General features: G+C 38.2%; 1 protein-coding gene across 1 annotated transcript in view; it reads right to left on the bottom strand.

Moving 5' to 3' along the window:
• LOC108669505 (dynein axonemal heavy chain 7-like) overlaps positions 1–17,929 on the bottom strand; it is a 65,519-nt gene that overhangs the window by 28,701 nt on the left and 18,889 nt on the right. The window contains exons 24-44 of the mRNA XM_047883230.1: positions 16,690–16,826; positions 16,311–16,457; positions 15,813–15,896; positions 15,463–15,628; positions 14,783–14,870; positions 14,139–14,196; positions 13,690–13,767; positions 12,934–13,104; positions 11,917–12,074; positions 11,066–11,237; positions 10,257–10,604; positions 9,583–9,707; positions 7,695–7,788; positions 6,515–6,715; positions 5,092–5,215; positions 4,304–4,482; positions 4,050–4,175; positions 1,748–1,921; positions 1,223–1,435; positions 706–783; positions 45–139 (exon numbers count right to left, since the gene is read on the bottom strand). Of these exons, the coding sequence (XP_047739186.1) occupies positions 45–139; positions 706–783; positions 1,223–1,435; positions 1,748–1,921; positions 4,050–4,175; positions 4,304–4,482; positions 5,092–5,215; positions 6,515–6,715; positions 7,695–7,788; positions 9,583–9,707; positions 10,257–10,604; positions 11,066–11,237; positions 11,917–12,074; positions 12,934–13,104; positions 13,690–13,767; positions 14,139–14,196; positions 14,783–14,870; positions 15,463–15,628; positions 15,813–15,896; positions 16,311–16,457; positions 16,690–16,826 (3,016 nt within the window). The remainder of the gene's footprint in view (positions 1–44; positions 140–705; positions 784–1,222; positions 1,436–1,747; positions 1,922–4,049; positions 4,176–4,303; positions 4,483–5,091; positions 5,216–6,514; positions 6,716–7,694; positions 7,789–9,582; positions 9,708–10,256; positions 10,605–11,065; positions 11,238–11,916; positions 12,075–12,933; positions 13,105–13,689; positions 13,768–14,138; positions 14,197–14,782; positions 14,871–15,462; positions 15,629–15,812; positions 15,897–16,310; positions 16,458–16,689; positions 16,827–17,929) is intronic.

Raw genomic sequence — 17,929 nt, 5'->3', positions numbered from 1 at the left:
ACAAGGATGCAAAGGTAAAAAAAACATATATAAGAGACGCTTACTTGAACATGACGAGGCTCATGGGCTTCTTGCTCATGTTGTTGAATTCTGAAAGGTAGCCCTCGACGACGCCTCTCAGCGCCTCCAGATCTGTTACCTAAATTAAATAAGTTTATTTCACAGTTAAACTCATGACATAAAAGACAACCTTCATTACTAACACAAATTGCAATATTTCAGTTAGTTTGCGCGTCTTTATTTCTATTCAGTGTGAATTTAGTCGTCGTATAAGAAGATGAAATAATTATGTCTTCTCCGAGTGATTTCCATTTTAAAATTGTTACTATAGAGTATTTCAAGGCTCTGAGACTATATATTGAATTAAATTTGACTTCAGCCTCTTTTTTCGGCAAAATTAAATAAGTACATGATATTAGTTACATTGTTTATAACACTAAATACATGTTCATATAAATCTGGAAGATAATCGGTTAAAATTTAATTGATGACATTCAGAACAAATTTATTTTAATAATTTCAGGAAAGAACGTTGTTTCTTATATGAAATTGCTCCTACCCAATTAACAACTCCATAATTACCTATGTATTTGATAAATTTGCGGTAGCTACAACTTCGTAAAGTTATTATCTCTTGGATATATTGTAATTTATCAGGTCTTGAAGTCTCACAAAAAATATTTGTTAGCTTGAACGAAGACTTACAGGAACGTACTGCCGCGTCTCGCACTTGGGATCAGCAAAATCGCAGTAAAGCAAACTCCTCATGTCGTCTTCCGAGACCTGCGTAAAAATGCAAAATATCATTTGCATGCGGTCCTCAACATTTGTAGGCGAGAATTAAAATTTAGCCACTCAACTGATATTGCACGGAGTCACGGCTCCATCGTCATTCTGACCGACGTGTTGCAAGAACTCACGATTCCGTCGTCTTTCTGACCGATGTGTTGCAAGAACTCACGATTCCGTCGTCTTTCTGGCCGATGTGTTGCATGGACTCACGATTCCGTCGTCATTCTGATCGAGGTGTTGCAAGGACTCACGATTCCGTCGTCATTCTGACCGATGTGTTGCATGGACTCACGATTCCGTCGTCATTCTGATCGAGGTGTTGCATGGACTCACGATTCCGTCGTCATTCTGATCGAGGTGTTGCAAGGACTCACGATTCCGTCGTCAATGACTCACGATTCCGTCTGACCGATGAGTTGCAAGGACTCACGATTCCATCGTTATTCTGATCGAGGTGTTGCAGGAGCTGATGGAAGTCCTGATGGAGGTGCTCTGAGCAAACGGTAGCCACAGTGCCCAGCAGCCACTGACGGTCAGTGGAGTCCACGAGGCGGTCGCAGAAGACGCGCGTCACCTCGTGTACCCAGAGGGTCTTCATGCACGACACTTCTTCCATCGTCTCCGGAACTGACAGCAACACGCCCTGCATGCAATAACTTTTAACTGTGTCATAGCTTAAGTTATAATCATTCATTAATATAAGTAAACTGAAGGGAAAACATTGAATTGACGTTCATCTATTTGATAAGAACCCTATCAGGGATAATATTCATCCTGAATAATGAAAAGCGAGATTTCTCCACTAAAAATATCGATTGAAAAAGTGAAATTACCAAAACTAGCAAGTTTTTTACGTACACTTTTAATCTTGAATAATAATTACTGCCAAATTGATCGAAAACATCCTTGGAACTGTAGAAATAAAATAAAAAATTATGTATAGGAGGATATTTGCCTGTATGACGCGGTAGTAGTCTCGCAGGTTGAAGATATAGTGCGACCGTGAAGGCGTTGGAAGAAGATGGGCAGCGGCAGCACGGTACACGGCCAGGGTCCCTGATACCATTTCCTCGATGCACGGGTCGAACATTTTGCTGAACCCGCGAGTGTCCAGGTGCCACAACAGGATCTTGGTAGAAGAGTTTTGATATAACCTATAGTGCCGGAAATGGCTATACGACCACCCAGTTTTCTCCAAATATTTTTTCTTGCACAAAAAAACTATGGGAAATAATTATACGAGGTTAAACTACGTTTAAAAACGGTTCCAACGCTATGCGAAAAAAATAATTTTCTCAAAATATATGAGAACAAATTATGAAAATTAGAAAAACCTAGGTGGAAATGGTTAAAAGACCAGCTGGATACGTTTTTCTCCATTTTGGTATCTTTCTGTAATAATTTCACTTTAAAAAGTACTGCAATATAAAGAATATCTTGATTTTCCTCATTTAGGGCCTTTCTGGTGTACTTCTGGTGTAGTTCAGTGTCCCCACGTATATTTTTTCAAAGCAAAAAATATACCAAATGGGACAAGACTCACTGAGGCCGAGAAGGCGCAGATTTTCGGTTTTGTGAAATGCAGTAGAAGCCAACGGGACATCGCAATGGGAATAAAACGCTCAAAACCCATTGCACAATAATTTTTTGCTAATCCGGACGGCTACGGGTGAAAAAAGCACACTGGACAAACCCCAAAATTAACCGACAGGGATCTTAGGAGACTGTTTTCTGAGGCTTCTTAAACTTGCGCTACCTAGCTCTACCTCTATAAAATTGGCCACTGGAGTTGATGTGACAGCACGACGCATCCGTTAGACATTGCATGACTCGAAGAAATTCAAATACATGACGAGGGAAAATGACCCTGTGCTCCAATAAATGCATATTATCAACCGACAAAAATTTGCTTATTGGTAAAGGGATGGCACAAGATTATCTTCAGTGATGTAAAAAGTTCAATCTTTATGGTCCAGATAGATTGCAATGCTGTTGGCACCACTGGACCGTGGTGCGGCATTTTTTTCAAGCGGCAATCTTGTGGTGGTTCGGTCATGTTTTGGAAGGCGTTTAGCCGAAAGGGAAAATCAACTCTAGCTATTTTACATGGGAGACAAGATTCCAAGGCTTACAAGAACACGCTTTTTTACCAACTTCTCCCTTTTGCCGATGATAAACATGAGGGATCATATGTTTTCCAACAAGACAATGCTTCGATTCACATCTCAAAATCACAAACATATGGTTCCTAGAGCAGAATATTACTCTGTTTGCCGTGGCCGGTGCTTAGTCCTGACCTCAAACCCATTGAAAACTTATGGGGCATCATGGCGAGGGATGTTTACCAAAATGAGCGCCAGTTCCTATCTGTGAGTGACCTGAGCACGGCTATCCTTCGTTCTTGGGACAAAATTTCTCAAAAGACACTGGATTATATTGTAAATAGCAAGGGGAGAAGATTCATTGAGGTAATTATGACGAAAGGAGGTGAGATTGCCTATTAAAATGAGTGTGTGTGATCCACAAACGGAAAAACATATTTTGGCCTTATAACCATTTCCACATAGGTTTTTCTAATTTTCATAATTTCTTCTCATATATTTTGAGAAAATTACTTTTATCGCATAGCGTTGGAACCATTTTTAAACGTAATTTAACCTCGTGTAATTAGAATCTCATAATTTTTTGTGCAAGAAAAAAGATTTGTAGAAAACTGGGTGGTCGTATAGCCATTTCCGGCTCTGTATACAGAATCCGTGTATCTGTAATCATAATTCGCACGTTTCCAAACGGGAAGCATGGAAAATCATGCAAGATTTTATCTTTTAGCTCCCTTACGACTGTAAACAGAACCTCATCTGTCCGGTGTACATTTAAAAAAATAAATCGAGAGTCTCATTTTGACATTTAGGCACATTTGTTATACAAATAATAGAAACTCTAACTTTTTATGATTTCGACAAGATCCACTGGTTTGTTACGCAAAATTTGTGAGATGCCGAACGAAGAAAAGCTGAATTCTATGATATATTTCAAAATTAGTTTTCTTAGTACGAAATTCCAAATCGGAAATTTCATACAGCTACAGTTTATATTACTCAATTTTAATCTGTTTCTCTTAACACTTACAATGCAAAATTAGAACAGGAGAAACCGCTACAAAAAATACTACTTCCATGCCTACACATTTACAATTAAATCTGTCAGCTTTACCTGCTAAGTTATATCATTGATTAGATGTCAGGACAAGGTACAACCTTGGTAAAAATGGTCCTGATGCTGTGGTCACTGAACTCGCTGATGGAGATGACGTTGAAGTGCCGCAGGAGGCGTGGAGGAACACCAAGTTTGGCACTCTCTCGGATAGTCATGGCCGACACCAACTGCAGCACATTTTTACTTTACTCAACTTTGTGCACAGATTAACAACCATGTCTTCTTCGATCCACTTCCATTAGTTAGAAAAGAAAATAGTACAAAATATATCTAAAGACCGTTAGACTAACGTAACCTGAATGTCTTCGAGGTGTAGCGTGTTGACTTCCTTCTTGACGTCGTACCAGGTGGCGTGGTCCAGCATCTGCCGCAGCAACTCAAGTGGAGGGAACGCGCCGTGAGGGTCGGCTTGAGGAAGACTTAAGTCGTCCACAAACATCACGCACTTCTTGCCGATGGGAGGACCAAACACGCCTGAATATATAATTAATAGAAGGCTTTAATTAATATGAAATTTTATATTAATAAAATTAAATGTCTTACTGATACTGGAAAAAGAAAGAAAATAATTATCACTATTGATTAAATAACAAAGTCTATAGCTAATTTGAAACAAATAAATTTTCAAGCAAAAAATTCAATAACATTATAAGCGTCAATGCAGGACAAGAAACTAACTACTTCAATGCATAATGAAATAAACTAAATTTTTGATATGGAAGCACGTAATATGTCCATAATTAACTGTAACAAACCGATAATATTTGCAGACACGCTTTGAGAACATTTTGAGAATCATCGGGACTAGAAATTATTCTTGGAATGACGCAATTATTAATATAAAATGAATGGAAGGGAAGGTCGGATAACTCACTGAATCAAATTTATATCAATATAATTTCTAATAGAAAACGAACTCATAAGATAGGCAAGACGTTACCTTACATTCTCTGGTCAAGAATTGTTGTTATTGTCAGGAAATGAACTAATCAATTGACCAGACGCGACCTTTGAACCTCTTTTCGAGATTTGTTTTTTTTTTATCAGAAAAACAACAAATTAAGGAGATAGACAAGACATGACCTTTCTTCCTCTTATCAAGCGCGGCCATAACGAGCTCCTGTACGTGTGTTGTGGTCGAGTGAGCCGAGAAGCTCAGCTGCAGAGGCTTGTAGGACTCGCTCTTGAGACGCGTCATCAGGAAATCCTGGATGGTGTTAATAAAAAATATATACTAAAAAGTAAATAAGAGTATATGGAGAGCTTTCTGATGACATTCAAAATGTTTACTATAATTATTTCTCCAGCATTGAGTATGTTATGCTTGGAGAAAAGTTTTAGCTCATTTATTGACTGAAATGCTGGAAAATTCGATGCCACGTTTACCGTAGGAAGATGAAACGTTTACCGTACGGAGATATCCTGTATTATTTCAAGATAAAACTTTTCAGCCGATAATTTCACTCATAAATTAATCATTTACTGACAAGCATGATACTTGAGAGCCTAGACTATTCACTGTAAACAAGCAATTGGGCGAAAATTATCACTTACATAAGAGAGGCAGGAAATCCTGAGACACGATGAAAACAAGGGAAACCATCCTACGGCCTTCTAAAAACCTTTTGTGTTTATTAGAGAACGAAATTATTATATGTAAACACGATCAATATCTGTATCACATAACAATGCCCTCACGCGAAAAGAGGAAAACAATGAGGTCTGACGTTGGTTTTGAGGAATTCGGGAACAATTTCTTCGAAAATAACAATCCATTTCTCTTGTAAATTCCATCACATTTTCAATGAGCATGCGTACTGTTTCCGAATATTCCGCTGAGATTTGCGAACGAAGTTTTATCGTACAAATTTCTTGAAGCCACAAATCCATATCACAATATATTCTCAAAATTGTATTTCATCTGTTTGCCAAAACTGAAAATTGCTCAAAAATTCGTAAGCAAAGAAAACGTAAAATAAATCCAAATGTAAATTGAAAACTTTTTCAATAAATTTCTTATTAGGAGCGTCGACACGTCTGTGAATGTCATCTGCCTCAGGTCTTCGGCAAAGTCTTGATCTTTAAGCTCTTAACTTCCTCTTAATTATGGACTGCTGTTCAAGAAGAGGTTCACTCCTCCTTAAGAGAACTAATTATCTCAATTATAAGTTATAAGTGGAGCGCATGTTTGCAGAGTAGTACAAACAACACTGCAATAAAATTTCTAAAACTAAAGGCCAATTTCTCGGAATATCAACTCTGAGTGGCCGAGAAGTACCAGGCCTCTTTCTCCTCCATTTAAATCGCAAAATTCTTAGTGATAGTGTTTTTGTCCTTACAGTTGGCATACCATTATGATGATGAGAGCCTTAAAAGTAGCCTACCATGATGATGACGGCCCTACAAGTGCCTTACCATGATGTAGGCACCCCTCATATGGCAAACCATGATGTAGGCGGCCATGCAAATGGCTTACCATGATGTATGCGCCCCACAGGTAACCTACCATGATGTATGTGGTCTTCCCAGTGGCGGGAGGCCCCACAAGCAGCAGTGGCACGGAGGACTTGGTGACGAGGAGGTCGAGCAGCGCCATGATGCGCACGGTCTCGACGGTGGGCACGAGGATCTGGTGGGGGGCGACGTCGCGGGGGATGGACGAGGCGTTCGCCAGGTCCTCGCTCCACTTCTGCCAGAAGCCGCGGCCCTAGCGGCAATGAAACGCGGTATTTAAAAGTAGCCAATTGCTTGCATTTATTTTCGACACATTTTATTTAGATAATGCAGAAAACATTGCCGTATAATTTCTCTAAGGACTACCAGTTAAGGTTAAACTAATCATGATGAGGTTTAAGTTAACACGCGCTAATAAAAACTTTTCTTTCTAAATTGGAGAGGGAGAGGGCTTTAGCCCCCAAAAATATTAAGCACCCTTAAATAATTTTATGTTACATCTTTTTTAGCTTTTTTCTTTATACAAAAAACGATGAGAAACTAATCATTATGTATGCATAATATAATTTTGTTAATTTGATCATAAAAATGTGATTTTAATTTAAACATGATATATTTTGGAGAACTTAGCCACCTTTGTCCTATAAGTCACGTGACGCTCAGTAAAATATAATAGTATGAAGATGAGCTACTAGTTCTCGTTGGCATTAGGATATCTTGTGAACTAACATAAGATAACTAAGTTTTTAAGCCTTCAGCAGAATTGTATTAATTTATTTTCTCAGTATCATCATTCATGATTGAGCCACACACAAAAACGCTGTACCGTATCGCAAGAATGACGTTTAAATTGGCACAGAATACATTTCTTCCATACGGAACCCTTAAGCCGCACAATGAAAAATGGTTGAGAGTTTGTTACTCCATTTGCCAATTACTGATGGCTTTTCAAGCTTAACCTCTAATTACAGACGAGAAATTGGTCTATACGTGTATTTCGGCCTCTACGTTTACTTGGCTGCTACGTGTACTTCAGCCGTTACGTGTACTTCGGCCGCTACGTGTATTTCAGCCGCTATACGTGTGCTTCGGCCGCTACGTGTACTTCGGCATCTACCTATACATCGGCAGCTACCTGTATTTCAGCCACTATACATGTACTTAGGCCGATAAATGTACTGTTTTTTTATATTCGTGGCTCCTGAAGGGAAATAATTCCTACGCTGGTTCACCTCCTTGACAAATTTGTAGTCGAACACAGAGCCGTCGTCGGGGATGGGGAGCTGGTAGTCGTGCGGAGGTGCGGGCACCGCAGCCAGGCCGTACCTGTCCATCGGGTAGCGTTGAAACAACGTTTAATTAACGGTAATTGAAAGTTGAAACAACGTTTAATTAACGTCGATTGAAAGTTGAAACAACGTTTAATTAACGTTAATTCGTAGAAAAAAAGATATTTAATTCAACACAGATGCAACGTTAGAAGTCTGGGAGGCACAGTGACCTCGTTGTTGGGATACAATGCAAAGTGTTATTGTACTTTATATTATTTTGCGCAGTATTGGTACTATTTTGCTTGTATTAGTGATAATGTGCTAATGTTGTATTACTGCATGTTGTATAGCCTTACTCTAAAGTATTCCCAACTGAATGTTACTTTGAAGAATCGTGAGGATCAGCAACAATTTGCAGTGGTCAAGCCTATTATGATATTGGAAAAGTTTCGTCGAAATTACGATAAAAATTCCGTCATAGATGCCCAAGAAAACCTAAAGATAGTGATGAAAATAAATATTAATTAAGATGAATTATATTATAATTATGAAGTTAGAATGCGTTAAATTCACACAGAGAACGTGGAGAGGAAGCTGCGCACTCCGTAGCTCAATACCCTCAGGTCTGATGGCAACGACATTGCGAGTCGTCGAGCACGAATAAATGGAGTGAAAGCAATTTTATAGTTACGAGAATGATAAAAAATCATCCATAAAAACACCTAATAATGAAGAGGTAGATTTCCGCAACTTTCTGCATCGTATAGCGGTGCGAGGGTCGTCATAGAGAACGGAAAAAAATGCAAGGATAAAAATTCACGGCATTTCAATTGCGGGGATTTTTTTCACACAACTTATTGAGACTTTGTTTAAAGTTGACAAAAAATATGATCAAGGCCTACAGACAGGTAAACAAACGTAGACTGAAAGCACAAAACTGAAACATGGCGCCCATTTCATTGCATTGACATGGTTCCATATACATTTATATGGCTCTATAGCATTGAGAAACTTAAGAAGAAGAAGGCTTAGCCGTATGCTGGAGAGGAGCATATGAAAATACAGAGAAGAAACGTTCTGTTTATATGGAAAAAAATAAACTTGATATCGAAAAAAAATAAACTTGAAGTTAGGAATAAATTGACAATATGGAAATGGAAAAACTGCACAACAAGCTAATAAAATTACAGAAATTATAGAAATGAAATGGCCGGGATTGGACAGTAGAAAATTGTTAATATGAACAAGAAATAACATGGAAATGAGGGAAAAGAGCAACGCGAAACCACTGGATATGAATGCCAATTCATGACGAATTTAATGGCGAAAAGGAGAAACTTGACAATATACGAATGGAGCATCAAGGCACAAAGGAAATAATCATTTCACACAATATATCTAGGGAACACCGCGTCGTCAATGGAGGGGGATCCACACGTCAATACGGGATTCGAAGAACACGTCAACATAAGAAGGAAAAAACACGTAAAAAGAACGAGGGAACAACACGTCAACACAAAAAGAGAACAGCACGTGTCAATACAAAGAGGGATCAACACGTCAACAAAGGAAAGACATAACACGTCATCATAATTAAGGAAGGATCAACAAGTCAACATAGGCATGGAACAACACGTCAACAAACGAAAGATACAACACGTCAACATAATTAGTAAAGGAATAACACGTCAACAAAGGAAAGATATAACACGTCAACATAATTAATAAAGGAACAACACGTCAACACAGGCATGGAACAACACGTCCACAAACGAAAGATATAACACGTCAAAACATCAAGGCAACACGTAGTGCGTCGTTACCACACAGCTCTAGATTGGTTCTTTACTTTCTCGTGGCCTCGTCAGACGGCGGTCCACGGAAGAGCTCCCTGACGAGGACGTCGAACTGCGCTCGGTGGGCCTCGTTGAGCGGCCCGCCGAGCGACCAGATCGCCGAGAACAGGAAGATGCTCTGCCCGCCAGTCAGGCCATTGAAGTTAATGGTAATTGTGGTCAAGGCAAATGTTGTAATCATAAGGGCAGTAATGGCAGGTGATGTCTTGCATAGGACAATGGCAGTTGCACTTCTACAGCTTAAATTTTGAACATATTTTATAATCATATTGAAATAAATTGATGAATTTCTTGCGAGGAGTGACCGAATAAAATTTTTATCTTAAAGTTGTTATGAGTTAAATGCGTTATGAAGATGATATGAGCTTGAATCGTGAATCATAAATTGATGAATTTCAGTTTCTTTAGTGCAATCCTGAAAGAATAAAGATTTCATGGAAAATAAAGTATTTTACAAAATAATTTTAAAAATTACATTTTAAACGCTCCCACGGGGAAGAAGCAAACGTTTCTCCCAACGATTTATGAACGATTACAATTAACTTATGTGAAGTCTTCTAAATCATACATGAAAAAGCGTCTATTCAACATAGCGATAGCTAAACGACAATAAGCAATACACATAATTAGGTCTTTAAAATGCAAACAATGTTGGTGCACGTGTCACCTCGAGGTGTGCCCTGATGTCCGTCTCGGGATGGTGTTTGGTGTACGCGGGATCTTCGAACTCTCCTTTGAAGCAGTCAAAGAGATTCATGAGAGACCGTACCAGATTCAGATCAGTTGTAGGCGAGACGTCCTTCTGGATATAAGATTCACTTCGCTCCAGCTTAAACCAGGGCAGATGTCGTCGCACAAAAGCCAGCAAGGGCGGCACAAAACGGTGGAACAAGGCAGTCAAGACGGCTTTATGCGTACGAGTGAGCGTTTGAGGAAGGTTAGAAAGCCACGACTCCACTAGAGGCTTCCACCCCAACGCCATGGGCTCCATATACACCATGCCGCAGCGGGATACCTAGTTTCAGGAAGCAAAATATGAATGCGATCACAATTAGATTAATGTCAGTTTTTGTGGAGGGAAAGAATGTACAGGCAGGAAAATTATTCATGAATATTTAAAGTTGTAAACGCTTAATTACAAATTGAACGTATTATAGGAAGTTTAATTATTAAATCGTTTTGGCATCATAATTATACGTTATTATATTTTGGCACTTTACATATATTTTTAGCTAATAAAAAATTCTAGACTATGTCCTTGTGAAATAGTTTATGACAAAACGACAAACACTCGTTGCATTTTTCAAACGATTCGTCGACGTATACTTGGGTAAGAAATAAGTTTTCTGTTGTTTATACATGTAAACGACGATTGTAATGATAGAACTATTTTAGTGTAACGTAACTGATATTCGAACAAAACGGAAACGAAAGCGGGAAGCAACATGACGGTGAGAATTATATCGAAAAACGCACCGTTGCTGGTGAGGCGTTCTCTAAGTGGCCGACTTCAAAGACGATGTTGGTTGAGGCAGAGAGGCAGATGATCTCGCCTGACATGAGGCAAAGCTTCTTGTTGTCGTCTAGAACAGAGTTAATGTTCTCAATCCAGACGCTGTCCACTGGACCGTCTAGCACAAGCCATTTTCTGCACTCGAAGAAGTTTGAAGATACATTCGATGAGAAAATGGCGGGCAAACAATAGAAATAGCTTTCAATTAAATGTGTTTGAACAGCTAATACTTTCTGAAGCACAAATCATCAATTTATTATAGATACAAAATGTAATGAAGTAAAATTTTCAGCTCGGGTTCTTCTATGGAAATTAAGAAGATAAGTGACAAATAAGACATGAAGACAGATTACTGATCTTAACCTAAAATTTACAATGAGTGCAGTACTAAAGTTGTGATTGGCTATGAGATCAGGATTCGATGTCATCTTTGGGCACCAATCTTTTTATTATTAGTGTGTAGAAAATTCATGACTGCCGGGTATGGCATAATGTCGATGAATAATGTTCCATTGTGACTTAAATTATCATGTTCAAAGGAATGTTTTATGTTGAACAATAATTATGTTGAAACTATGCCGATACTCCATCCATAAAGATACAGCTATTTTAGACATGAATGAAAATTACTGAATTTCGTGTAAAAAACCACGAGTTATTGAATTTCATGCTACATTCTAATGTTGGGCCGCTGAAAGTCAACAGTAACAGTATACATAATAGCACGCAAAACCATAAACAAAAGAATAATAAAAAAATCTGCAATTAATGAAAGCAAAAACAATTATTTATTTTGATGAGACAAACAATATACCTGTCAGGAGACGCTGACATGGCGTATTTCCTGAAGAGAACTGCGAGGACGCCATCAGTCCACTCGTGCGAGACGGGGTCGAACTGTCCGTACAGCTGCCCCAGCGTCACCGACTTAGGGTTGATCACAGCCATCTGCACCTTCTCTTCTTCCTCGCCCTGACCTCAGTAATAGTGACAAGTTGGAGCTTGTAAATAATCAAAATTCGCAAAAAAATAAACCGAAAAGTAGGACACGTCTTCAAGGGTTCAAAATGGTATTCATGCATATTCACACAGTACATAATGAAGTAGAACTTATCTAATTTAGAGTAAACATAGAAGAAAATATTCATACCTTATATTGCAGTAATAATAAAGCTTACATATTTTTTATCAACTCGCACTCAAAGCAAGTAATGGTTTCTATCAGAAGTGAACTCGGCCATGTTGCACCATGCTTTTTTTCTACAGAAGTCGGCAAATTAAATAAATGACTATAATTTTTTCTATGCTTGGCTATATATTGGAAATTGTCAGTAAAAGTTATTTAAATGAGTCCACGAAAAAAAATGTTTAATTTTCAATATGCATCATTTGCTGTAGAACCGCAAACCCTTTCTTCACTCGTCTTTGCATGTGATTGTTTCCATCACGCTAATCTGCATCTCTCAATGTATGTAGCTCTGTCAATTACCTAGTACGGTAAGCTGAGATACTATAATGAGACTGGTGAACTCGTGCCGAGGTTAATGAAATCGTCTTTATTTATGTCGTGCTAGAGATGTACGTCTCTGGGCACTTTCCCGGCCATATATCATTAGCAGCTTATTAATCAATGCACGATAACACGATTATTCTCTGCCTAAAGCGACAGAGTTGTGATCATTCAGCGAGACTCGATTCGCCCGACCATTCAGCGACAGAGTTGTGGTCCTCACCCGATCATTCAGCGACAGAGTTGCGGTCTCACCCGATCATTCAGCGACAGAGTTGTGGTCCTCACCCGATCATTCAGCGACAGAGTTGCGGTACTCACCCGATCATTCATGGCAGCCAGGGCCCTGGCGAGGACTCGAAGTCCACAGGACTTGCCGCCGATTGGGTTGCCCACGACCATGAAGCCGTGACGGACCTTCATCGTCTCGTAGATTTGCTGGATCTTACCCACGAAATAATCGTTCGTTCGCAAACCCATCTCGGCGCACGACTGAAAAAAAAAAGTTTTGCGACTCGTTGATATCACACACACAATATTACAATATTATTACGCAAACAACAGGAACACTTTATTCAGTTTTTCAATCAATAAATTTGGTTTGGTACCAGCTCGCATGACACTTAGTACAAACATTAACGTGCAACGAAGGATTTTACGGTAGCATGGAATGCTCAAATAAGAACACTTTTTGGGTCGATTGTAAATTTTTTACAACAATAACCTCAATGTCAGTTGGTGATTTTTGATTTACCTTACATATTTGCTCAGAAAATCTGTTATCTTCACTTAAGCTTAGAGCGTTAGACATGAAAACTATATCCACGAACCCTCCCCTATAAACAAAGTAATAGCCAGACAGCTCCTAGTAGTCTCAGTTGCTTCAAATTTTTATCCTCAATATATAATTCAAATGTTAAAACATTTTGCATGTCCAGTAGCGTCAGCATATGAAAAAGTTTAGAATAACTGATGCACAGTTTTCTTGTCTAAGAAGTTTCAAGAATTTATGTTTGATATATACATGGGTTTCAGAGTTGCCAGCGGAAACCCAATTTGGTTGCCACGTCAACGGACCTCTTTGATGGCGAGATGCAAGCCGCTGTAGTCAGGCTCAGGCAGCACCACGTCCCGGAACAAATCTCTGATGATGCCCTGCGTATAGCAGCCAAAGTATTTTATTATTTCCGGCATCTAAGCCACAGTTATGCTCATATAACTACAGGGCACTGCAACCACACAGGGCATGGCGTTGCAGAGCATATTTTCAAACATGAAGAGGGAACCAAGGAATTCTGCGACATTCTATGTTATGTATATTTTGGCAGGATGTCAATAATATTTTACTGATTTTTAGAAGATTCTACAAATATCAGGACTTCAGGATGCCTTGTGATACTGCACATAAAATGGTTGCACATGCAGTCATTTTACAAAAAAAAAACAACTGTTATATTTGGATTTTGCTGAGTTTCAAGAATTATTTATTAGAATTAATAGAATTGCTTTTTAAAAATTTAAATTACCTCAAAAAGTGGCAAGTCGTGGGCTAAGAACTTCGGTTGATTAACATCCTTTATCGACCTGCGATTTAGACAATGGAAGGATCAAGAGGATTTTTAAAAAAATCAAATTTCCTTCTGAGTAAGCAACTTTCCTTAGAAATAATGGAAGGTAAAAATACAAATTAAATTAAAATTAAAGGTAAGGGAAAATTAAGGGAGGGTAAAAATTAAATCAAATTAAAATTTAAGAAAATGTTTGTTCCCAAGTTTGCTAAACATTTTCTATTCGTTTCCTTTGGTCATAACATGAGAAATAGTCTAATAATTTGACATTCATGTTAGCTACTGTGGCAATTCAATTCATTCTAAATTAAACTTTTTGCCATAGTTGATAAATTAACTGAGTATTGTTGATTCTGTTAAAGCAATTACGACAGTATGCAAATTAAAAAGTAGGTTAAACATATGCAATGCAATCAGCTTAAGCAGCAATGCTAACCTTAAGCACATTCATATTACGAGGAATATGCACAAGAAACATAAAAAAAATTAGAAATATAATTTATAATTCCTGCAAACATAAAATGTGTGTTCGGTCTTCAATAGAATATTACTTCATTTCAAGTAAAATTGAAGTATTTTGAAGCATTCGAAATGATGCCGACCTGAGGACGAGAACGGCCTCCTGAGTATCAGGGTAGCGGAGCTTGAGGGAGCCCGCTGCCATCAACACAGCCTTCACCGTGCGCATGCCTGCATACCAATTAGCTCTTCATTTTTTTATCATTCAACGTGAGGCACATTGATAGTTAATTTACATGTTAAAATAACCGGATAAATTAAAAATGTAGGGACATATATAAAAATTAGTAGTAAACAGTTTAGTCAACTAAAGATTCAAGTTACACATTACTACCTCCATGGCTATGAAGGGGGACTGACTGCCTTCACTATGACACAAAGTCGAGAATCGCACTCACTGTACACTCCTGATGTTCATTGAAATGAACTTCAGTGCAGGGGAAAATGAAGAAGGGCATTGATTGAAACATCAATATACATTTATGTTCCCTACAATAAACGAAGTCCTTCATTAAGGAGTAAATCTTGATTTTGTTTGGTCGATGCTGGAAAGAATGCCAGTTGATGTCAGTCCACATAAGATTATAAAACAACATAACTGGATTCTAGAATTTGACGTTTGTTACCTGTGAAATTTTATTCCTCTTTAGTCATTATACGTATTTATTTTATTTCTTCGTTTTTCTCCTTATAAATATATTTATTTTGTGATATTTATTTTTAGTGGCGCTGTGAGGATTTTTACTATAGACGTGGCAAATACCGTAGTCGTAGTGAGGCTGGGCAGAAAGCTGTTCGGAGCAGAGGCGGTACGTGGCAGTGATTTTACGAGCCATCGCGCGGGCGTCGACGAAGCCGAACGCGTACAAGGAAATTTCGGCGATGAGACCGTAATCCGGCACCATCATCGCGACTGAGCGGAACAGCGCCTAGGAGAGAGACTTGCTCTAGAAGTCTAGAAGACACTCAGATGAGATAAAAAAGAATATACTTGCAGGTCAAGCTATATTCTTCCTGAATGGCCAAATGAATGATGAGAATGAATATTTAGGGACAAACAAAATCTGTGATGATTCTTCAATCATGAAATATGAAACAAGATTGATGTCGCACCTTCAAGTTATCAGGAAGTTCAGAGCGTCCCGCGTATCCAGGATTCATGGTAATAAAGATTGCGCACGTTGGGTCTAGTTTTACCTGCAACAGAAAATATAAAGGAATAATAATGTTTTGTTCATATTTTCATAATACTACTTGACATTGGCAAGTATTGGTCGTTGAAAAATTACCCTAAATTTATTTTTTTTAATAAAAAATACGCTAGCCAAAAGAAAATGTAAAAAGTCACCTCCAGTTTTACTAGTATACAAATTACATGAATATAACAAAAGTCTTTGGATTTCAAAACAAAGATTTAAAAACATATGAAATGGAACATAATTGTTCGGCAATTTGCAAAAAAAAAACTTTAAAATCACAATAAATAAGCTACCGAGATGAGTTGTTAGAGCAACTACCTATTCCACTGAGCACCGAATTTGTTAAATACATTTGACGATTTTTTACGCTTGAAAATTCTATGGATATCTTAAAACGGAGCATTATTTGTACCTCAGTGCCGTGCAGAACGAGGGTTGGCATGGCAGATTGGATTGCTCGCTGTAAGCTCAAGATCTGTTGAGCAACTACGGACAGAACCTCGAGTTCAATTCTGTTGAACTCATCAAAGCATGTCCACGCTCCGCAGGAAGCGAGTCCCTGGCAACAGGAACAATCGATATTAAAGTTAATGACTTTTTTTACTACTGCATGATTAATCGGAAACTTCGGTCAATTTAGCTTTAATTACAATCTTAGTTGGTAGATTTAGTAACGTCAATAAGCCGAAAACATCCGAAATTTTAATGAAATAAAATTTATTAACACTCAAGGCAATAAAAACTCATAACTTCACTGACGTCAGCGAAATATTTCTACAAACTGTACTGACTTTGAAGAACTTGGCAAGAGAAATGTAGTCGAGGCCATCGGAGCAGTTGAAGACGACGCACTGTTTCGCCACGGCTTTGGCCAGATCCTTCGATGTCTCAGTTTTACCGGTGCCAGCAGGTCCCTCAGGCGCTCCACCTGCAAAGTACATCTTACATAACACCTATACATGCTTATCATAGATACCTACATATGTACAGCATACATATCACCCAGCTTATTCAGATGAAGCTTCAGTTTATAGACAAATTAACCTTCGTAATAAAACTGCGGCGTATTCTAGTTCAGACATAGCAGTGATTCTTAGAATTTTTGGATCTTCTAACTGAGGATTAAATTGGGAATTGCATTCCCACGTGCCAACAGTAACTTGCCATTTTTCACATAAACTTTATAGAAGCAAGCAGGTTATGCCAGCGATGCTCGGATGGTTTCGAGGAGTAAAAGGAAGCATTCCAAGTCATTACATCAGGATACAGTTGCTCACTGAAGGATCAGCGAATAATTTAGGAAAAACATTCGCAGGATGCATGCATGAATATAGACTAAAAAATATATGCACCTTGCTAATTTAATAGATCCTACTGAACGTTAAAACTGAGATCTGGATTTAGTTTTCTGAAGTACCACAAATGAAGAGCCCCGCAACTAAGACACGATAAAATATGTTATGGGAGAAGAGTGCATACACTCTTTCTTCTTAACCTACTATCCCGAGTATGAATTTTAAACTATATCCCCAAGTTATGGATGTCAATAAGATATCATCTAAACATATTTTCGGTACTCTGCAAGGAAAAAATTAATAAGAAATTCAGGCGGGAGGAATTAAAGAACCTCGTTTACAGAGCAACACCTGCTAATAGAGTTACAGCCTTAACGAAGAACGGAGGTTTTCCAATTTCATAAAAAAAAATCCTGCGAAATTGGGTAGACAGCGACCAAGACGAGACAGCGACTGAACCTCATATTTGGGTGCAAAAATACAATACAGATTAAAAGAAGTATTAAAAATGTAAAATAAATTTTAGTTCATCGTCATCCTCAACAGCTTATTCAAATTTTTAAAATGACGTTAGGATATAATTGAGGCCTTCTTGCAAAGCCACAGAGGAGAATAATTTCTTAGATTTTCATAAATCTCCCAAGCCTACATTTTGAATTTCTTTGAATGTACAAATTACTGTCACGGCAAAAAAATGAAATTATTATTGTGAAGCTATTCATGTATGGCACAATAA

This window comes from Hyalella azteca, unplaced genomic scaffold, assembly GCF_000764305.2.
Source record: "Hyalella azteca isolate HAZT.00-mixed unplaced genomic scaffold, Hazt_2.0.2 contig12328, whole genome shotgun sequence".
Taxonomy (NCBI): domain Eukaryota; kingdom Metazoa; phylum Arthropoda; class Malacostraca; order Amphipoda; family Hyalellidae; genus Hyalella; species Hyalella azteca.
This window is presented reverse-complemented; position numbering and strand designations above follow the sequence as displayed.